General features: G+C 49.9%; 1 protein-coding gene across 1 annotated transcript in view; it reads right to left on the bottom strand.

Annotated features, from left to right (window-relative positions):
* The window catches only part of Disc1 (DISC1 scaffold protein), a 189,741-nt gene that overhangs the window by 143,404 nt on the left and 23,082 nt on the right, over positions 1-23,255 (bottom strand). The window contains exon 3 of the mRNA XM_051168873.1: positions 4,527-4,674. Within this exon, the coding sequence (XP_051024830.1) occupies positions 4,527-4,674 (148 nt within the window). The remainder of the gene's footprint in view (positions 1-4,526; positions 4,675-23,255) is intronic.

Below are 23,255 nucleotides of genomic sequence, written 5' to 3'. Positions count from 1 at the left end.
GGCAGAGGTGTCAGCTTCCCACCAACAGGTACCCATCATGGATGTGCCCCCACCAGGTGCTCCCACCCATGAGAGAAGCAGGCTGGCGTGGGAAAGCAGCCGTTGCTGAGGCACAAGGAGGTCATGTTCAAGTCAGAGTGCGGGCCACGACGTGGGGGACCATGTGTGTCCCACATGACAGGGGGCCATACTGGCAGCTGCATACAGAGGACATGGACTCACTGACTGTGGAGGGGCTGTGACCGCAGAGGAAGGATCTGGACATCAGGGAGACAAAGCTGTGACCTGTGCTGGGCATCTCAGAGTGACAGGGCCATGTAGGGGGGAAAAAGTGGATACGCCTCAATGTCTGTGCCATCTACCCAGGACATTGTAACAAACCTTGGTAACGCCGAGACCCTATACTGTACTTCTTCATGTTGTGGTGACACCCGCCCCCTCCCCCTGCCCCGACCATAACTTTGTAACTTATTTTTCTACTGCTGTGAATCGTAAATGTAAATATCTGATATGCAGGACATCTAATATGTGACCCCTGTGAAAGGGTCATTCAACCTGTTGCGACCCACAAGTTGAGAACCACTGCTGCAAAAGCACAACCACCCCCCCACTCCCCAACCCCAACCCCACCCCATCACCTACCCCCACCCCCACCCCCGCCGCACCGAGGATCAGCCTCCAGCTCAGCCAGGGACTATAGCCCCAGAGAGACAGTGTGAGGACTGATGTCCACTGTCAGCGTGATGCAGTGGCCCTCGGACCTTAGTGACTTCGGTGCGGATATAAATGGTCAGGGTGTGTGTGTGTGGGCGGGGGGGGGGGGACAAGCTAGCTTAAGGAGTTAGTTGAACAGTAATTTTAAAGTAAGTGACAATAAAAACTAAGTAGCTGGTTGGCTCTTGGGTTATTTACCTCCCCTTATTACTCTAAACTTTCATAACCTGAGAGGGTGAGACACCTCCTTCTCCCATGGGCAGAGTGACTGAGCGTGCCTCAAATCTGAGGGTCTCAGGGGACAGCCCTGGCAACGGCTTCCATCGGATTCTCAAAGAAACACGTGACCCCAGAAAGATAACGAGGTGCTTGTTGAGTTGCTAATTCACATTGAAAGCCAGCCACGTTAAAAAACTATTTTATTTCTGCAGGAAAAGTCCCCAGCATTCGGAAGAGCCTTCCTCTCCTAGACTCAGGGCTCCAGAAGAGTTTGTGTCCAGGGCCCCTAGTGGTCATCATGAGGACTGTAGGAACTACTCCAGGCGCCCCTGGTGGTCATCATGAGGACTGCAGGAACTACCCTAGGGCCCCCTGGTGGTCATCGTGAGGACTGCAGGAACTACTCCAGGCCCCCCCCCCCCCTACTGCCAATGACCAGTTAGCTGTAGGGCACTAGTAAGGCTGGATCACAGAGGCTGTGAGGGTCACACTCGGAGCATAAGCTCTGCTCCAAAAGCTCAGGAGATCCTGTTTCCAGAAGCTTTTTCCTTATTACTTTGGAGGAGATGGATGGCAAATCAGAAAAGTCAGAGGCCACTGCAATAGTGAACAGAGGAAGGCTTTGGGGTGGAGTTTGGAAAGGCGAGTGACACTACCTGAGAGATGGTAGATGTCACCACAGCCACCAACCCATGGCTCAGGAAATCAGGGAATGGGGGTCTGAGGTGTTTCTGAGGTAACTAAAGGTAGAAATCATGAAGCAAGGAATCTGGGAGAAGAGGATGAGGAGAGGGTGGTGCGAGGATGGACAGGGGCGATTGTGGGAAGGATTGTAAACTTTGTCACAGGTGAAAGCAGTCTTGGTGGGCTTTGCCCTTGGACACACCACGGATTCTCCCTGAGATTAACCTTGAGATAGACTGGGTGGGGCCATCCTGGGCCTGGAATTCAGGAAGCGGACCTGGGGACTCCACCCGGACTATTGTGTTTCTAATTGACCCTCAATGGGAGAGGGAGACTGCCGCAGCAGGTTGAGATGGGACTTGAGCACACGTGGATCGGGAAGAGGATCAGTAAACAGGCCGGACCAGCATGCAGGCAAGAGACATCTAGGGACCCATGCCATGGAACGGATACCGGAAGGTTCACTCTTTTTTCCCTTTAACCTTTTTTCCCTTTTGTGTAAGCTAGCTGGGTTGTATAATAAAGTTTAACTGTTAAGAAACAGAACCAACAGACAATAGGTTTAGTTGGGTTTCTGTTTGATGACAATGGGTCTGGGGTGATGGCTTGGGGGACAAAGTGCTTCCTGCACACAGGGAAGGACCAGACTTTAAATCCCAGAGCCCACATAAAAGGCAGGCAGCCTTGCCTTGTAATCCCAGCACTCGGGAAGGGAAGATAGGGGGTGCCCCTGGGCAATTGACTAACTAAATTCAATGAGATCCAGGTTCAGCAACAGACCCCACCTCAGTAAAGTAGGGAGCAATCAAGGAAGATGCACCATGTTAACTTTGGACTCTACATGCACACACACGTGCATGCACACATGTGTGCAAAAATACACATATACATGCACATCATACACACATGCACAGGCAAAATAAAATTTAGGAGAGTGTTTCTGGCAGGACTTCCTAGAGGACCAGAAGCAAGAGAATGCGTGCGCTATAGAAAAGGGAATTAGATTGTCTTACATGCCAGCAGCTGGCTAACCCAGCCACGGCGGCCTGCATGCTGCAGAGGCAGAGCACACAGCTACTGCTCAGCACACAAAGCTCGACAAAGCAGAATCAACCCAGAGGAGGAGGCCTGGAAGCTCCCTGGAGAGATGTCGGAATTGAGTCCACGTCAAAAGGCCAAGGAAGCTGGAGTCCGGTGTCAGCAGAACTGCAGAGGCAGCAGCTCGCGCAGGAAAAGACGGCACCTGTGAGCTTTCTCCTCAGCCCCTCCCTTCTCCCAATCCCTGTCCCAAGTGTCAATCATCTCTGGGAATGCCCTCACAGACCCACAGGTGTGTTTCACCAGTCCAAGACATCTCTTAAGGCAGTCAAGTTGACAGCCAACACCGACCACCACCAATCATAAGCTTAAAAGTCACGGCTGAAATCACGGCGCCTCTAGAAGGATATAAAGGTAAGTTTAATAAACGTATTACAGACCACAGGAAGCCCAGGGTCAGCACTCCACAGAGAGGCGAGTGCTATGGAGGGAGCCTCAGAGATACGTAACGTGGCCGGACGTCTGGGACACACTGGAGGGCATGCAGGACCTGCAGAGGTGGGGACGTCAATGTGAGGACATGGGAGAGAGGCAAGACGTCAGAAGCAGCAAGGAGAATGACCAGTGACAACAGGATGGGGAGATGACAGCATCCAGATGTGAGGGGGTGACAGAAGCAGAGTCACTGCAGAACTGGAAAAACAGCACACACAGGTGCCTCCCGCAAAGAAACGGAGCGAGAAAGCAAATAAAACTACTAATGCACATATCAGTTTAACAGCAATAACACCAGCACTTGGGAAACTGAGGCCAGAGGTCTGCAAGTTCAAGGCCAGCTTGGGCCACTTATGGGGCTCTGCCTCACAAGGAAATAAAACTAAAATGATAAAATGAAGTGAGTTACCTATGAAACACTTAGTACCGATCGTGCAAGTGTTTGTGATATATGCACTCGGCATATTGGAAGAACCAGACAGGGGTCTAGGTCAAGAAACAGCCCAAAGGAGAAGAGAAGAGAGAAGCCAGGAAGGCCTCCACAGGAAGCGGGAAGGGGAGCTGAGGTGACGCCTCCCTGTCTGACCAGGTAATGGAAGCGTGGAGGCGGGGTTCCTCCCTGGGAGAGGACAGTGCGTGAGTTTACTCAACATTCATGTATCTCTACAAAAGGACACAGTGGAGCCACGCCCTGTCACATGGCACCCCTAAATCAGAAGATGATTGGCCTCCTCATCGAAACAGGTTCCAGGGAGACGCAAAGACAAACCCAATGTACGATGCCACGGGCGCCTGGCAGGAACAGGCCGTGCAGCCCTGTGATGGCTGAGGCAAATCGGCGGTGGGAAGCAAGGTGCAGCTGCTGTGACCACATCCACGCCGACCCGAATCCTCACAACAGTCAAGGTGCCTATTCCCTCTCAGGCTTACCCAGGGAGCAGGGGCAGAGAGCAGGGGGCAGGAGCAGGGGCAGGGGGCAGGGGCAGGGAGCAGGGAGCAGGGGCAGGGGGCAGGGGTAGGCCAGCGCAGATGGGCCAGCACTACAACCAATGTCAAACTGACTGACTCAGCTAATATGGGGCAGAGCCTGAACAGCCAGCTACAGGCTTCCGGCCCCACCCCCACCCCACCCCCCACACCCATGATACCAGGGCACAGCCAGTGCAGAGGACCATCACCTTTGCCCTCTGTCCTGTGCTTGTATCTTCTTTCTCAGAGAGCAGCACCCAACTAGATCTCCCTCCAAATGGACCCATGCACCCCAGCATCCAAAGATTTCCTCCCAGGAAACACCAGCCCGGGGCCTCCCAGCTCTTGATTGCATGGCAGTAGGAAAGGGACAATGTGTGGACAATGAGGCATCCATGGGTACTCACCTTTGGGTGGCTCCACGCAAGGCCACCCGGGTCTGCGCTGCCAGGTAGCCCAAGAAGCTGCGAAGAGCAGGTTGCTGTGACGGCAGGGCCCAGGGCAGGTGGCCTTTCTCCTGCTCCAGGTCTTCCAATCTCTGTCTCAGTGTCTCTGCTGGAAATCCAAAGACAGAAAAGAGAGAGAGACTGTGAGACCCGGAAAAATAATGCTACATCTCTTCTCAGCCCAAGCCCAGCTCTGTAAGAGCCTCTCGAGGCTGAGGGCTGTTTTCTAGGCCTGTTGGGTTTTCCTACAGAGCTCCAGAGGCCTTCCCTTCACTTCTTTCTCTCAGCAGCCTCCATGGTCATGACTATGTCCCACACCCAGAAGGACAACTGCAGTTTTTTTTTTTAAATCATGGTGATGATTTGGGAGAAAACTGCCAAATTTGTAGGATTCCAAAAGAGAGAGTAATTGGTTGGTTGCTTGGTCGGTTTTACAGAAAGGGTCTCATGGAGCCCAGGATAACCCTGAATTCTCTATGTAGCTAAAATTAGCTTTGAACTTGCAATCCTCCTGCCTCCATCTCCCAACTCCTACAATTACAGGCATGGGCCATCACATCCCGTCTGCCCAACGCCGGGGATCAAGCCCAGGGCTTCAGATATGCTAGGCAAGCGTCCTACCAGCCGAGCTACATCCCTAGAAATGATACAGTTTTGAGAAATCAATGCCCCAAAGTCAGCAATTTTACTAGTTTTGTAAAATTTCAATTTAAAAGAAATAATTAAAAACTGCTTATCCAGTTGTAGCCAATCGCAGGCCTTGAAGACACAGAGCAGTGTTCGTTCACACTCCCGGTGCCAGAGGTGACTGTACCCACCCTGTCACACAGTAGGTCTGATGGCCTCAGGTCACCTCAGACAAGTTGTACCTATGGAGCATTATAACACCACTTAAAAAATAAGCTTCACATATTGGAATCCCTTCTAGTGAGAACTTAATTTCATAATCAAATCCTAAAAAAAAAAAAATTTTAAATTAAAATTAAAAGTTTCCTATAAAGTCGTCTTTGAGCCAGGATACCACACTTCAGAGGCGGAGGAAGGAGAAATCTGAGTTCCAGAGAGTAGCGCAGGCTACATAGCAAGAGCCTCTTTCAAAAAATAAAATGAATAAAGCTGTATCTGAAGAAAAGTAAACACTGACCTAAACTCCCATCTGTGGGTCACCAAGATGGCCCAACAGATAAAGGAGCCTGTCACCAAGCCTGAAAACCTGAGTTCAACACCCAGAGCCAGCTCCCACAAGTTGTCCTATGACTACACACACACACACACACACACACACACACACACACAGTAGCAAGTGTGCAAAACAAGTAAGATAATGAAGCTGGGCATAGTGGAGGCAGCGGTAAGTTGATCTCTGTGAGTCTGAGGCCAACCTGGTCTACAGAGAAAGCTCCAGGCCAGCCAAAACTATGTAGTGAAATTTGTCTCTAAACGAATGCGTGATTAAATAAATAAATAAACTGACAGTGGAAACATCTCTAAACAAATGCATGAGTAAATAAATAAACGGACAATGCAAACCCCATCCTGCAGGGCCTACATCCGAGTATCCTCGCCAGGCAGAGCACGGTGACCTTGAGTCTCTCAACCACACTGTTACAGAAAGATGGCGTGTCAGTCAGCCAGCACTGGCCAGCACCGGTTACTGTGGTCTGCTCCACTTTCCTGTATAGGTGTCACTTACTGTAATATGCTAAGAATATTCTAGAGACTTTTCCTAGGTCTCTATAGTTCACAAAACACCCCTGCATATCCCAAGGGCCCTACAGACCACTCCCACTGAGTCCTGTGTACAGTAATAGAATTAGTTAGTTAGCTAGCTAGTTAGCTAGTTAGTTAATACATTTCTAGAAGCTCAGCCTGTGAACCCAGCCCTTCTTCACAAGTCACATTAACACTAGTCACAAGGTAGCAGGTACAGCCCTCCTCCCGCGCTGGTCTTCACGGCCAGGTGAAGGGGAGGCAGTGAACCAGCAAGTGTCTGGACAAAGTCCCTATCAATAAGCGACTTTCCCATCAACACACCAAGTGACCTTCAGTGGAATGAATTGCTTGTCTTGTTGATGTGACAAAGCACAAGGCTGAAGCAACATTAAGAGGAAATAGTGTGTTCAGGCTCACAGAGATGGCGCAGCCGGCCACTGTGGGAAGATTGGTGTCACTGTGAACCCTCAGTCAGGAAGCAGAGAGGTGAGTGCTCTCCACCCCACCACTGCCTTTGTTTTTGAGACAGGGTCTCTCTGTGCAGCCTCGGCTATCCTGGACTCACTTTATAGACCAGGCTGGCCTCAAGCTCATAGCGATCCGGCTGCTTCCCAAGTGCTGGGATTAAAGGCGTGGGTCACCAAGCTGGCTCTCTTTTTCCCCTTTTTATCAAAGTCAAAATCCCTGCCTTAGGGGTGGTCCCTCCCGTATCCAGGGTAGGTCTTGCCTTCACTGTCAAACCTCTCTGGGAAAACCCTCACAGACCCGGCAGAGTCTTGTCTCCTGTGCATCCTAAATCGAGCCACGTGGACAAAGTAGATTAGCTGTCCCAGGACTCTGCCAAGGACCTGTCCCTACTGTCATAAGGACATCAAAAGGGGGTGCCAGGATCAAAAGGGGGTGCCAGGACCAAGTCCCAAATAACGGGACTGCGTCCACGCTACCTTCTCCATGGCTACCTGCCAGAGCTGACTGGATGTTGCCGTCCAAGTGGGCCAGTTGTACGTGGTTTTCCATACAGTGTTCATCAGACACGCCCCTTGGTCCTCTGTGGCCCAGGGTCTCCCAGACTACACTGAGACACCCCCACTCCTCAGGAGCACCTGTAGGTCATGTGAGTTTTTTCTCAACACGCTATATGCTGTGCTATAAAATCAAAACTTTGGTGGAAATCAGTAAAACTCCTAAGGTACACGCTTGTAAAAGAATACATTGGGGCTGGAGAGATGGCTCAGAGGTTAAGAGCACCGGCTGCTCTTCCAGAGGTCCTGAGTTCAATTCCCAGCACCCACATGTTGGCTCATAGCCATCTATAATGAGTTCTGGTGTGCAGGCATACATACAGGCATAACACTGTATATGTTATGTAATAAATAAATAAATCTTTAAAAAAAAAAAAAAAAGAATACATTAATGCAGTTTTTTCTGATGAGGTCCACCGTGAGGGGGCTAGGAGAAAACCAGACTTGAACCCCCAGCTTAGCCAATCCCAGCTGTGTGACCTTCAAATTACTTAACCTTTCTAAGCTCCTGGTCCCGGATCTGCTAAAGGCGGTTACTAATAATCTCCGCATCATGGGCCTAGGGACTAGCCAACACAGTCTAAACGGAGGATGAAGCTTTGTGTCTGCACTTCAGCTAATGTAATGTCCCAGGTCTGCCTATTCTTAGTAACCCCAGTGACTACTGCTGTAGGAGGCCCCCTGCTGTGATTAAAAAAACAACAACAACAAAACCAGCCTGGCCTCCCTTGGTCTTCTGCCATATTCTAACCTGTCCTCCAGACCTGGGTGGTGGGCCCTAGAAAAGTATAGGATAATCCAGCAAAAACAGTTACAGTTACGAAAATTTTCAAGTGAAAGCACATGTGATAAGAGCAGGGCAGGTCCCAGCTGAGCTCTGTGCCGTCCCTCACTTTGGAAGGCATGGCCACCCCAAGTTCAAAGCTTCCGCCACTCTCTCAACTCCTCAGGTGCCTGGGGTTCTAACTCTGCAACAGTCATTAGGTGCTGGGGCTGCCACTTCCTGGGCGGCAGCATCTCCAGCTGGCATTCTGCAATCCACTTTTATATACAGGTAGTTCACTGGTCTCCCCAGTTACACCTCCTTTCACTGATGAACTGCACCAAGCAGAAGGCCTGGGTGACACTCACCTTGATGTTTCAGGCTCACTCATAGTGAGCAGACCAAGGAGACGTGGGATGAGGGTAGAGGGGTCTTGGGCATCAGAGCCACAGAGACCTTTGGAAGAAATCTGATGCTGGCCCCAAAGAAAGCTGGAGCCATAGAGTGACTTTGAGCAGAGGTGTGGAGCAGTTAGCGCCCCTCCGCCCCAGCCTGCTGCTCTGTCGGGAACTTCTATATATGGGCAGAAACTGGGACCAACCAGGTCACTGCTGCTCTCAAGCCAAGCTCTGAGGTGACTAGTGCAGAGTGGTGCTGACAGAGATAGGAAAGTGTCACCTCCTCTCCTGATAACCCAGCCCTGTCCTGGATGGTTCTTCCCAACACTCTTGACATGCCAGGCAAGGTTAGCCTGCCCTGCCCACAGAGGGTCACACTCCACTCCCAGACAAGGTTAGCCTGCCCTGCCCACAGAGGGTCACACTACACGCCAAGACAAAGTTAGCCTGCCCTGCCCACAGAGGGTCACACTCCACTCCCAGACAAGGTTAGCCTGCCTGCCCTGCCCACAGAGGGTCACACTACACGCCAAGACAAAGTTAGCCTGCCCTGCCCACAGAGGGTCACACTCCACTCCCAGACAAGGTTAGCCTGCCTGCCCTGCCCACAGAGGGTCACACTCCACTCCCAGACAAGGTTAGCCTACCCTGCCCACAGAGGGTCACACTCCACTCCCAGACAAGGTTAGCCTGCCCTGCCCACAGAGGGTCACACTCCACTCCCAGACAAGGTTAGCCTGCCCTGCCCAGAAAGGATCACACTTTACACTCCCAGACACAACCAGTGCCCTCCATCAGCCACAGCACATCACCTCTCCTAGCTGCAGGCTTCCTGTGTCCACAGGAGAGATGCCACATCATTGTACCTGTCACCTGCAGGGCTCAGAGGCCAAGTGCATCTGGCTAAGGGCGTCTTGGAGGTCCTTGGCCATTTCATTCACCTACATTCCTGCCACGAACTACTATGTGGGCACCAGAGTTTAGATTCCACGCCCCCAGAACCACATAAATGCCCAGTGGACACAGCAGGCCACCTGTAATTCCAGTGTGTGAGAAGCAGAGATGGGGGGAGGGTCCCCAAAACAAGCCAATAGCTAGACTAGCTGTATGGCTGAGCTCTGGGTCCCATTGAGAGACCCTGCCTCAGTGAGTAAGGTGAAAAGGACAGAGGAAGATTCCCCACATCAACCTAGGGTCTCCACGTGCAAGAGCATACACATCCATGCACACATATATGTGCCCACACATAGGCAAACATGCATGCACACACATATATACACACACACAAAAAGTATCTGAAGCCATATTTGCTGCTCTCCTGCCTCACACAGGAGATGTTCTCTCAGTAGGGTGTTTGGTTCAGAGCCTTCCTTGTGCTCAGCCTGTGTATTCACACCCTGGTCACTCTCCTGATGGTACTGACACTCTCAGCTCCCTCCACTCCTGTTTCTTTTGCCACCAGCCCACACAGGGCTGCCGGGTTGGCTGAGCTCTCCCCTTCGCGCCTACACAGTTGCATGTGCATGAGCAAATGCATGGAGGGCACTGGAGCACCTGCCTCGTGCCAGCATTACGCTGAGCAACCTCACCCGCCTTGTTACAAAGCACGGTTTCGACGGGGCGCAGTGGTGTGCACCTGTAACTCCAGCAGTTGGGAGGCGAAGATGGAAGGCTGCTGGGAGTTTGAGGCTAGCCTGGGATACGTAGCTGTGGGAAGCAAGAAGTATAAAAAGGACTTGTGTGGTCCTGGCACGTTAGTGACTCAGCAAGCCGGGCACTCTCGGCTATCGGCTCCTGTGTGAGTGATTGTATCCTTTCCTGTATTTTCAGCTAACATTGGGCCTTCTGAGCATGCCTATTGGCCTATCAGCCAGTCACTTCAATCTTTCACATATGTGGTTTGAGGCTTTGTCTCTTTTTCTTATTTATTTATTTATTTTGGTTTTTAGAGACAGGGTTTCTCTTTGTAGCCTTGGCTGTCCTGGACTCACTCTGTAGACCAGGCTGGCCTCGAACTCACAGTGATACACCTGCCTCTACCTCCCAAGTGCTGGGTTTAAAGGTGTGCGCCACCACACCTGGCTCTTTTTCTTTTTTAAAGATGAGGTCTCTCTGCATAGCTCTGACTGTCCAGGAACTCAATATGTGGACCAGACAGGCCTCAAACTGACAAGAGGTCTACCTCCCTCTGCCTTCCCAGTGCTGGAGTTAAAGGCAGGTACACAATGCCCGTGGTGGCTTTTTTTTTTTTTTCAATTATGATCTTAATCTGAGCATGTTCAGGAATGACTCTCCGCATACTTCCTTTATGTGGGGAGATGACTGCTTTGGAAATGACTTCATGATCTCCTTCCGTCTGCAGGTAAGAAGTCTTGTCTCCTCTTAGGCTGGCCCGACTTTGGCTTCGTGCTTGCTACAATGTGAACCCACTGCATCCAACTACAGAAACCCTAGAAAGAGCCGCTTGTTTTTAATATGCAAACTCACATGAGAAACCGAGACAGCCACAGATGCACATGCCCATACATTTCCGGGCCTCCTCTGTCTGTCCACTCAGAAGGCCTGAAGAAACACCAGCCCAGGAGCAAAGAGCACACCAGGCCTAGATCTGGCTTGCAAAAACCATCCTCCAGGAAGGAAGCGGGGCTCGGGAGAAGCTGCTGGCCACAGAGCTGAGGCAGGTGCAGGATGACATGAGTCTAGAACATTCTATACCTAGCATTAGCAAGCATGGGAAGGTGGAGGATGTGTCACCAGATCGCAGGCGGCCACCTGAAAAACTCTTAACGCGAGAACCAGAACAAACGATAATGACGGTCATGTTTATCCCCTTGTAGCTAACTGGGGCCCGGCACGGTGCTGACAAAGGGCTTGGGGTGAGAGGAAGCCGGGAAGAGGCCTGGCGGTGAGCAGGTTCCCAGGACTGAAAGGTAAGCCAAAAGGAAGTGATGGCTCTGAGGTAGCGAAGCCTGAAACCACAGCACGCCAGCGATGACAGTGGACATCATGGATAGGACTGGACATGAGGTGCAGAGAGCACAGCAGAGGTTCCAGCAGGGCCCCCATCCTCCCCCACAGAGGAAGTGGGAGCATCAGGTGCACCTTGGTGCAAGTTCTTCATCTAAGGTCACAGCAGCAGGCAGATGGAGGGAGGGAGGGAGGGAGGGAGGGAGGGAGGGAATTGCTGGGGTTGGGAGATAGGAACTAAATGTGTGGAGAAGACCCTTCCCCCAGGGACCCACATTCCTCCCTAAAGGACACCAGAACTGTGTCAAAATTTACTTCAAGACACGGAGGCTGCAGCTCAGTGGCCTGGGGTCATTTCCTTGTTTAGGGACACATATCTTGGCATCATGGCTACAGCTTGCCATCAAGTGGCCAGGAAAAGATTTACAGTGGCAATGTGTGTCCAGTTAGGGACACAGAATGAGGGACAAATGTGAGCTCAGCCCCTGCCTCCCTGTATGAGCAGAGGGATTGTTTCCACTATAAATCTGCAAGTCAGCATCCTGCTGTGCCTTTCAGAAGCTCCTCCCCTTCCCTCCCTTGCTTCCCTTGTGTGCTGGTTTGAATAGGAGTGGCCCCCAGAGGATCACAGATTCCAGTGCTTGGTCACCAGGGAGTGGTACTGCTTGACAGGGATTAGGAGGCATGGCCTCATTGGAGGAAGTTTGTCACTAAGGGTGGGCTTTGGGGTTTCAAATGCTCAAGCGAGGCCCAGTGTCTGTCTCTTCCCGCTGCCTCTGGGTGTACAAGCCCCAGGTGCTTCTGGAGCCCTGTGCGCTGCCATGCTTCCCACCATGATGACAATGGGCTAAGCCTGTGACGCTGTGAGCCGTCCCAGCTAACTGCTCTCCTTAGTGAGATCTGCCTGGTCGCGGTGTCTCTCTACAGCAGCAGAACGCTGACTAAGACACCTTGGTTTCTCTCTTTTGCCTCTCTGTAGACACTGTGAGTGTGGATTCAGGTGGCGGTTCCGGGCCAGCCTTATGAGGAGTGTGCTGCACACACAGGTGCCAAATAAAGGCAGCTGGCCAATAATTTAATAGGAATGATGTAATTTTTAAAAAGAAATATTGCTTGTATTTTGTAAATAGAGTTGAATAGCAAAACTAAATGAACAAATTCAAAATCAATCCAAAAAAAGGTGTCAGCAAGCAGCGAGAAAAATCTGGCATTAAAGAATACATTCTGATTGGCAGAATGTCCCAGGCATGCATATTACAAGCTTTTTTTTTTTTTAAGATTTAAAAAATGTATTTAGTATACAGTGTTTTGCCTGTATGTATACCTGCAGGCCAGAAGAGGGCACCAGATCTGCATATTACAAGCTTTACAGCGAGGGTCTCATGACCGAAATGCTGGCTATCACCTCTCTCTACTTTGTAGCAAGGGAATTTTTTTGTGTCACCACATTGTTAATATAGTTTTTTGTGGTTTTGGTTTTTGTTTGTTTGTTTGGTTTGGTTTGGTTTGGTTTTGGTTTTTCGAGACAGGGTTTCTCTGTGTAGCGTTGGCTGTCTTGGACTCACTTTGCAGGCCTCAAACTCACAGAGATCTGCCTGCCTCTGCCTCCGCAGTGCTGAGATTAAAGGCGTGCACCACCATGCCCATCTTAGTTATTGCTATTAATTGTATAATCATAGTTAATTTTCTTTTTTCTGTGATAAAGCACCTGACCCCACTCCCCCGCCAACACACACACAAAAAGTTTATTTTAGCTCATTGATTAAGGGGCAGGAACTTGAGGCAGCTGGTCACACTGCATCTGTACAGTCAGGGCGCAGAAGGGATGCATCTTCCCTCCTCGGTTAGACTTTCTAAAAATGCCCTCATAAAAACATCTCAGAATGTGCCTCCTTGGTGACTCTGGATCCCCTTAAATTGACAAGAAAGATTAACCTTAATGTGCATGATTTTATTAATGTTTAATGAGGGCCATCTGCTGCCGTTAGCCCGCCGGTAAGTAAGTATCTGTTTTAAAGCGACATTACAGAAACACTGTGAAAGACAACGCGTAAATGAACGAATATGTGAGCAAGTATTTATGAAGCAGGAACTTTACATAAAGACACTGTACTAAGTAGGTCGGACTCCTGTCATGGATCTGCCCATGGCATGACAGGACACACACTATGAACAATACTCTTGCAGACAGGTGACCAGCCTATATCCAATGAGGCCTCTCAGGGTGCAGCCATCAGCACCTTCGTGAGTCATTTCTCATCGCTTTTTACATAATAGCCAAGAAATGCAATTTCTTGAGAGCTGCATGCTCTAACTCTCATTAGCATACATATCGCACAGAGATGGCCAGTTTGCAAGGATTAGACTGTAATAAGAATTATTTCCGACCATCTCAAGCACAATGGAGCCAATCTTTGACATTTCAGAATATTGGAGTTTGTTGGGGTCATTTTCATAAAGACAGGCAGCCACCAGGGCACTGTAGACGCCAGGCACAGTAAGTGTTTCTGGACATCTAATGCATGCACAGTGTGCTCTGTGTGTGTCATTTCTGAACCCCCACAACCTTCAGGGAGGGGTTACAGATGCAGAAAGCAGATTTCAGAGCTCTAAACGATTTGCTCAAGGTGTCCAAGTGAGATGTACAGCAAAGGTGGATTTGAACCTTGGTCATTTTACATGTCAGCCCCCTAGGCTTTTCCCACAAACTTCCTCAGAGTCACACCCTGTTCCCGGGGTCTCATCTTTCTGCCTGTGATCCTGGGCTCCTCACGACAGTCAGATGTGGCAGGCTGAGTGGGAGGCACGTGCTTGCTGGCAGCTATCTCAGCAGAGCCAGGCACACAGCAGGCACTGGATAAATGGTCTGTAAATATATGGTTCTGGGTTTCTGTTTGAACAAGACAAAAACCAAACAGCCACCGTATTATAAGCAGACCCATGGGCGAGTGAGTGTAAGAGTCAAGTCCGGAGGCAGGTGTGTAAGTCCTACTTTGCAAATGAAAGCTTAAGGGACTCCTGAAACGCTCTCCTAATTAGCTGCGTTGAGGTTCAAAACTAAAGTCACAAACTTCCCACCTCCGAGCTCCACTCTCCTCCCCACTTCCTCCTTCTCCAGGGAGGCTGCTGCCCCTTGGCCATGCCAAGTCTTGAAGTCCAGCCTGAAAGCTTCGTGCCAACACTGCAACAGCTCACTTCTGACGCTCTTTGTCTTTTTCTCACAGAAAAGTACCAAACAGTCAAAGCAAACAAGCAAACTCATTAAAGCGAAAACATCCTTGGATCCAGTTCTAGGGGACCAGAGAGGGCAACCTTGTGTTTCCAATTAGGACGCAGAGCAATTAGAAAAGCGGTGTGGGAATGGTTTAACGCTACACGATTAAAAGAGGGCGCAGGATTATCTGTCTGTATTCTATGTGCCCTGCGATTGCAACTGTGGTGTTGTTTTGTTAACGTGAGCAGAATTAAGAGCTCAGCAGTATGATTATAAATGATTTTATCTCAACTTCTCCACTTACAAAATCAACCATAAAACCCCAAGCTGCTTATTATTTCAGGAAGTTATTAACTCGCTGGTTTCTTCCACTGGTCTTTGATTTCTGCATAAATGCAGAGATTTGGTTTCCTCAAATTCTTAATGCTAAGCCCCTTAGAGTAAGCCTGGTTCCTGAGGGTCAAAGATCTCCTCCAGTGGGCAGCTGAGCAGCGAGGGGAAGTCCTGGAAATGTATTCTTCAGAGCTCATGGCGCGGAGCAGTGGCCCGGGACAGCATCTTGATGAGGTTTGAAGGGGCAGCTGCGGCGGACACACACGGAAGCTGGGGAGCAGCAGCACTCACTCAGCTGTGAGTCTTGCCCACTCAGCACGATGCCTGTTGCCTCCCTCATCCTTGATGCACAGTCACTGATTTGCTCTGACATACAGCAGCAGAATGTGTGGTTTGAAGCATCTGCTCTTCCCCAGAAAAAAAAAAATATCACCATGCAAAACAATTACACTGCGAGTGACCAAAATAGGAATAATAAAGAGACCTCCAGGTGCATACCTCTGGGTATGTCATAAACTAGCAAGTGTGTGTGTGTGTGTGTGTGTGTGTGTGTGCATACCCCTGGGTATGTCATAAACTAGCAAGTGTGTGTGTGTGTGCATACCCCAGGGTATGTCATAAACTAGCAAGCTGTGTGTGTGTCTGTGTGTGTCTGTGCATAGCCCTGGGTATGTCATAAACTAGCAAGCTGTGTGTGTGTGCACGTGCACATGTATTTGCATACCCCTGGGTATGTTATACACTAGTGTGTGTGTGTGTGTGTGTGTGTGTGGTGTATGGTGTGTGTGGTGTGTGTGCATGAATGCATGTGCATGCGTGTGCATGCATATGTGCACACATGCTGTCAACACACCTTACAGGTTCTGTGGCACTTCAGAGACTTGTCAGAGAACACACAATCAGTCTGGTTGTGAGCTTCTGGGAAAAGGACTTCACTGAGCCACTCTGCAGTGCAAAGCAAAGACAAGGTTCTGTTCAAGGCTAGCCTGAGCTACACAGTGAGCCCAGGACAGCCAGAGCGACACAAAGAGAACCTGTTTCAAAGACAAACAAATGAACAAAGACAAGGTTCTCACACTGCACACCAATCACTGGGGGGCTGGGGAGGTAACTGACTAGCCAACTGTATTTCAGCTACGGTTTATTAAGCCCTCGGGTTTTCAAAACTACAAAAGCAATCTCCAAAGAAAGTTTATTCCAATGCTGGGAAAGTTAGTTACCTACATATGTGGTCCAGGGTCAAGCTCTGGTTTGGAATGGAGGCATCTTCGCTGGCCCAAGGCAGAGGGGTGGCTAGGTTCACCGCTTCTTCAGTGTTGACACCGTTATTGTCATTCCTGCACCTAAGTTCTATTTCACCATCACCACCACCATCACTACCACCACCATCACCACCACCATCACCACCATCACCACCACCACCACCACCACCACCACCACCACCACCATCACCACCACCATCACCCCCACCACCATCACCACCATCACCACCACCACCACCATCACCACCACCACCACCACCACCACCACCACCACCACCACCACCACCACCACCACCACCACCACCACCACCACCACCATCACCACCACCACCACCATCACCACCACCACCACCATCACCACCACCACCACCACCATCACCACCACCATCACCATCCACCACCACCATCACCATCACCACACCATCACCACCACCACCACCACCACCACCACCACCACCACCACCACCACCACCACCACCACCACCACCACCACCACCACCACCACGACCACCACCACGACCACCATCACTACCACCATCACCATCACCACCACCTACTCCATCACATCACTTTTACCATCATTAACAGCCACTTCTGTCACCATCATTCCTACCACCATTGCCACCTCCTCCATCACCATCACCACCACAATTACCATCACTCATACTTCCTCGACCACCACCACCATTGTACCGATGCTACCACCAACCACATCAGCATTGCCGATTCCTAGGGGAGAAGCGTGAGACTTTCTGCCTGTATCTGCCTATATTTCTGCCTGTATCTGTTTACATCTAGTAATATATACGAGTTGAAAGATCTTGACAGAAAACCAGGAACGTTCTTTGGACGTAGAGAGCTAAAAAGATGAATTGTCACTCACCAACACCACGAAACAAGCCAGGAAGGACACATGACACATCACTAACAAAGACACCTCTGCACAAGGGACAAGAGTTGGTAGCTGTTATATTTATGCTAAATACTAAAGGTGGGTTGTGAGGAAAGAGGCGTGTCTCTGGAAAGCCTGAAGCACACAGATGCTTTCCAATGGCTGGTTACCATCACTAGTCAAGTCTGCTCTTGCTGTCGTATGTACGTCTTAGGACACGCTGTTCACCTCCTCATGCAGTCTCAAATCCATGCACCCGAGCGAGTCCTTGTGTCTGTAGTGGCAAGAGCGGACACTGTAGCTTATCAGGGCTCCGAGGCATTCACATGATGGAATTATGAATCCAAAGCCTGGTTCTGAAGAGGCCATTTAATGTAGGGTACCATCCGGATTGGATCTTGTTCAGAACCTTGCTTCGCCTTCGGCTCTCCAACAGTGATGTAAGACTTGCCTAGGGATGAGGTGACCGGCCTTGTCCTAGGTCATGCCTTCGGCTCTCCAACAGTGATGTAAGACCCGCCTAGGGATGAGGTGACCAGCCTTGTCCTAGGTCATGCCTTCGGCTCTCCAACAGTGATGTAAGACCCACCTAGGGATGAGGTGACTGGCCTTGTCCTAGGTCACCAGTGCACACCACCAGCAGAACTATGGCTATTGCCAGGAAGTGGGGCAGGAGGTAGGAAACTCAGTCTAAAGACCCTTTCCTTTGCCATTGGTGGCTACTGTTGATCAGTTGGTTGGTTGGTTTGGGATTTTAGAACAGGGCCTCGCTATATAGCCCAGGCTAGCCCATGACGCATGATCTTCCTGCCTCAGCCTTGAAAGTGCCCAGAGCCTTTCTAAGCTCACTAAAATTATGCCAAAATTTAGTCAGTGACACTAAGAAAGCAGTTTGTGAGAAAACCAAATAAACTACATCTTCTGGTGGCACCTCCATGTTTATAAAAGTGGAAGCTTTCAGCAAACTCTATTAATGAACGAGGCTTGTGTGACCCTCACAGTTCTCAGAATGTACAAAATTAGCACTAACATGGCAATAAAAGAAAAGCAAGTTTTGGGGGTTGATATTGTTTTAAAATTCATTCGAAACAAGCCCATGATCCAGAGCTGGGATCCTCTTCTAAGTTACAGAGAAATTTAATGGGAAAACGCTACATATTCATTCAGACATGTAAAATGGGACCTGTCAGGGTTACATCTGTGATCCCAGCACTCTCAATGCTGAGGCAAGAGGATTACTACATTCTGAAGTCAGCCTGGCCACTCAGTGAGATCATCTATCAAGCATACACACACACACACACACACACACACACACACACACACACACACACACACACACCTATGTCAATCTGAACGAGAACTGGAAAAGAAACTCCTATCTGAAATGTAACAACAGATCTTCCTTAAGACGTGCTAAGCCTGGGACCAGTGAGCCACCCACTAAGCAGTCTACAGGCAAAGCACCACATGGGGAGTGCAGATCTACACTGAGGAACAGAGACTATGCGCTGCCTCATAACAGATGAAAGACACAAGACATACAGACTCCACCCCCGTGGAACCCCACCACCACACTTGGCCTCCAGCTGGGGACATTCTTTTGAGAAGTTGTGTAACCTTTAGGATGTGGGGCCGAACAGGAAGAAAATGAGTCACTGGAGAGGAGGCCACCGCTGTTTGTTCCTCAGCACCTGAGGAATTGAAGGACACATGCTCAACACCACGGAGCCGTCTTCCACAATGCGGTCGTTGTCACGGTGGACTGTGTCCCCTCAAACTGAGAGCCAAGCAAGCCCCGCCCACCTTAGGTCACGTGTTCAGGCCACAGCAAGGAGAAGAGCAGCCTCTCGCCCATCCCCCCACATGGAGCACCAGGTTCCCTGTTCCATACACTGAATCTAGACACCCTAAGGATGAAGTTAAAAGAAAAGTTCTTCACAGCAGTGAATAACAGACCCGCCCCTCAACCTCCCAGCAAGGCCGTGCAATCACGCAAGCCGTGTGATGAGTTCAAGGCCCAGCCAGTATCTCTTGGGCCCTTTCTACACGCTCTGTCACTCTGTGAGGCAACACTGCAGAGATCTCAAGTGTCACTTCTCTGGCTTCTGCTTCTTCATGAGTTCCTTTACTTCTGTCTACGAGCATCACAGATCTGGGGCCACCTCGCACGCTGACAGCGGAAGCTCTCCTGGCCCCAGGGTTATTTTTGGAATTAGCCAAAGGCCTCCTCATTGCCTCCCTCCGTGGGCTTTGGCTGCACTGTTTTTCCTATTAAACTGAGCATGGCATCCAATTAGTTCCCATGAATAGGCTTTTCATGAGCAATCTGCTCCGCTGGTGTTTTCATAGGAAATTAGCGGACACATCTGGTCATCAGTGCTTGAGAACCACAGGCCCACTCACCCTCTTAATGGCTGCTCCTTGCAACCTGTAATATCTCCAGACTTCGCTGCCTTTTGTAGAGTAGCTTTTAGCATAGTCACCTCTCACCCAGTTCAAGACACCAGGGTGCGCTATTTAGCACCCACCCTCCGTCATTGCTTTTAAAACACAATGTGAGCCACTTTGGCATGGCTCTCCCTTCCTGGCTGGAGAGCGAAGCGCACCTGTCTTCTGCTCTGTGCTGAGCTGGCTCTAATAGCATGGCAGCGCTAACAGCTCGGATTAAACGCTCTCCACAGCCTGAGCATCTCCAACTAGAATGAGATCTAATCAGAAGGAAGGAAACATGTTAGAATATTACTTCCTAGAAGTAACACAGAGTGAAGCTGTTTTGGGGGGAGGAGGGGCGGGGGAGGGCTGAAGCACAGCCATATAAGTAAAACACCGATCTCCGGTGTCAACGCGATGTTAACAGAAATCTCAGGACAGCAGCCAATGGTAAGAAAGGCTAAAGGCCACCATAGGGCGTGCTGTGAGCCTGCACAGGAGCCGGCCCTAAGTGGTGCCTCTGTAAACAGCCAGAAGAAGCCGAAGGGCATAGACACTCCTGTGAAACTAGCTAAGAAATACCCACCCAGCTCCTCAGAGAGCCATGCCAATTGGAGAAATTAAACTAAAATTGTGGGAATTTTTTTCAGGTGGAAAATGACATAGTGAGAGGAGGTAGCTGCAAGAGGCTCTGAAGGTCCTTTCTAGAACCCACTGACTCCCCTCAAGTGGTCCCCTATGGCAAGAAGACATAGTCCATGACCATCAGGCCCAGGGCTTGTATGTCACCCCAAGAACAGAGCCTGTCCTGGACTGTGCGGGCAGACAGAAGCCTTCAGCAGTTGCCAGCTGAGGGGAACAGCCGGAAGGCGCTTCCCGGACCTCAGAGTGAGGATCTAGGAAATGATGCAAAGGAGAGTGTGTGTTTCCCTTACTTCTGTGGAGAGTGTTCTAGTATGAGAGGAAAATCAAAAATAAAGGTGATTTTTCTCCTGGACAAACAGCCCAGCGCTGAGTTCTAGGTCCAGCCAGCTGACTTCACAATCTAGGGGTAGTTTCTCATCTCTAAGCTCAGTGTGCTTACCACATACGAGACTACTAACACTAGCCCATCTTGTGCCATCAGATTACCACACATGAGACTACTAACACTAGCCCATCTTGTGCCATCAGATTACCACACATGAGACTACTAACACTAACCCATCTAGTGCCATCAGATTATCACACATGAGACTACTAACACTAGCCCATCTTGTGCCATCAGATTATCACACATGAGACTACTAACACTAGCCCATCTTGTGCCATCAGATTATCGTGAAACAATGGCAAAAAAAAAAAAAAAAACCCACCAAAACAAACAAAAAAAAAAAAAAAAAAAAAAAAAAAAACCACCTACAAACACTTTTTAAAGCTGTAGGTGTGAGGCTGCAGAGATGGCTCAGTGGTTAAGAGCACTGTCTGTTCTTCCAGAGGTCCTGAGTTCAATTCCCAGCAACCACATGGTGACTCACAACCATCTATAATGTGATATAATGCCTTCTTCTGGCCTGCAGGTGTGTGTGCAGGCAGAGAACTATATACATAATAAATAAATAAATAAATATTTTTAAAAAGAGTTGTAAGCAAAGAGTCTGTCCTAACAGGCCTGCCTCTTGATTCAGATTGACTCCCCTCAGTGGCATTATGGCTTTGTCTCAGTCAGCGTCACTGTTGCTGCAATGAAACAGCATAGCCAAAAGCAAGTCGGGAAGGAAAGGCTTTTACTTCTACATCATGGTCCATCACTGAAGGAAGTCAGGACAGGAACCCCAACATGGCAGGGACCCGGAGGCAGGAGCTGATGCAGAGGCCATGGAGGAATGCCGCTCTCTGGCTTGCTCAGTCCATGAGGCTGGATATCTCAGCTGGCCTTCAGTACGATGGACTCCCGAGGAAGCAGGCTCTAATGCCAGCGAAGAAGTAGACTTGCAAGCAAAGGGCAAGAGCTCCCTTCTTCCAGCCCCCGTGCAGGCCGGCAGCAGAAGGTGCAGCCCAGATTAGAGGAAAGTTTTCCCAGTTCAAACGATCTGGATTAAAGGGTATCTTCCTAATTCAAAGATCCAGATTAGAAGTAGATCTTTCAGCGGGGCAGTGGTGGCACACACCTTTAATCCCAGCACTCGGGAGGCAGAGGCAGGCAGATCTCTGAGTTTGAGGCCAGCCTGGTCTACAAAGCGAGTCCAGGACAGCCAGGGCTACACAGAGAAACCCTGTCTTTAAAAAAAAAAAAAAAAGTCCATCTTTCTACTTCAAATTAAGCACACTCACAGGCATGCCCTCTATTTTGGGTAATAGTTAAATTGACAACCAAGAAGAGACATTATGGGTTTGAACATGAAATTTCCTCACAGGCTTGTGTCTTAAACATGCAATTCCCAGCTGATGGCCCTGCTCTGGGAGGAGTTGGCGAAGCCTAGCTGAAGGCAGTAGTTCCCAGTGATGGTCTTTATAAGTACCTTGTCTCTAGCTCCGCCCTGTCTCGCTTGGGGCTCCCACGGCCTTGATGTTCTGCCCAATCAAATAGAGCCAAGTCACCATGGGCTGAACCCCTCAGATGCTGTGAGCAAAGGAGACAAACCCTTTCTCCCTTAAATTATTTCTTTTGAATTTTGTGGTTATAGAAAGAAAAAGTATCTACCCAAATGGCCTCTTTGACATTTGACGCACGTTCAGTGTGGCCAACCGTGTGCAGGCTGTTTGGAGTGTGCTGCCATCAGTGAACAGAACTTTCCTCCTGTGTTGAGCACTCCCAAAGGACACTGTCTTTTCTGTTATCTGAGAGGCTACACCTCTTCCTTGTCCCCTAAGTGTCCCCCAGGGAGATGGACCGAGTGTCACAGCGGGAGTGTCCGGGAGCCCGGCTGGGCAGCACGGATCCACATCCCTGCTTTCTCTGCAGGACCTTGAGCAATTCTCCCACTTAGCTCCTCTGGAGCCCCAAGTGTACAGTGCAGGCCCCCAAGAAAAGGCCTAAGTGCATCCTTGACTTAGCCGGTGACCATTTGCATCCTGTCGGAAGTGTGCTGTCTGAGAAACTCTGAGTCCGCTGGAGCAGCAGAGCAGCACATTTCAGGATGTTGGTCCAAGCCACCAGCAAGTCGGTGGGGTTTTTTGTTCTGTGTGTGTGCCCTTATTCCTGGAGGCCACTGATAAAGATGGCAAGACCCACTAACACACACAGAGTCCGTCATCTGGACACTGGCACCAGGTACCACAAACTTGTCACTGCGTTAAGGGTTCCTTCAGTGAGGAGATGCAGCCAACTCACCTGCCAGGTGAGAGGGAGGAAGAAGGGAGGGAAGGGAGAAAGCAGAGCTCTGTGGCTACAAACGTCACCTGCCATGGATGAGACAGAGGCAAGGGAGAACTGATTATGTGAAGGACAGTGTCGCAGGTACCATCTCACACCTGATGGACAAAATCACCAGAACAAGCCGCATTATGAACCAGAATGAAGTCAGTGTTTTGGAACGTTTGCTCCGGGTGGACCCTCAGATAGGTCTGTTTTGATGACTGTTGACATTGCCATGGGGCCATGCAGACGTAATGGCTCACACTTAGCTGGGCCAGACGCAGGCTTTTAAAGAGTCAGCCACGGCCAATGTGTTCAATGCCTTCACAATAGTGCAGGAAGGGAGTAGGCTGTCA

This window comes from Acomys russatus, chromosome 26, assembly GCF_903995435.1.
Source record: "Acomys russatus chromosome 26, mAcoRus1.1, whole genome shotgun sequence".
Lineage (NCBI taxonomy): Eukaryota > Metazoa > Chordata > Mammalia > Rodentia > Muridae > Acomys > Acomys russatus.
Note: the sequence above shows the minus strand (reverse complement) of the source record. Positions and strands in the feature narration are given on the sequence as shown.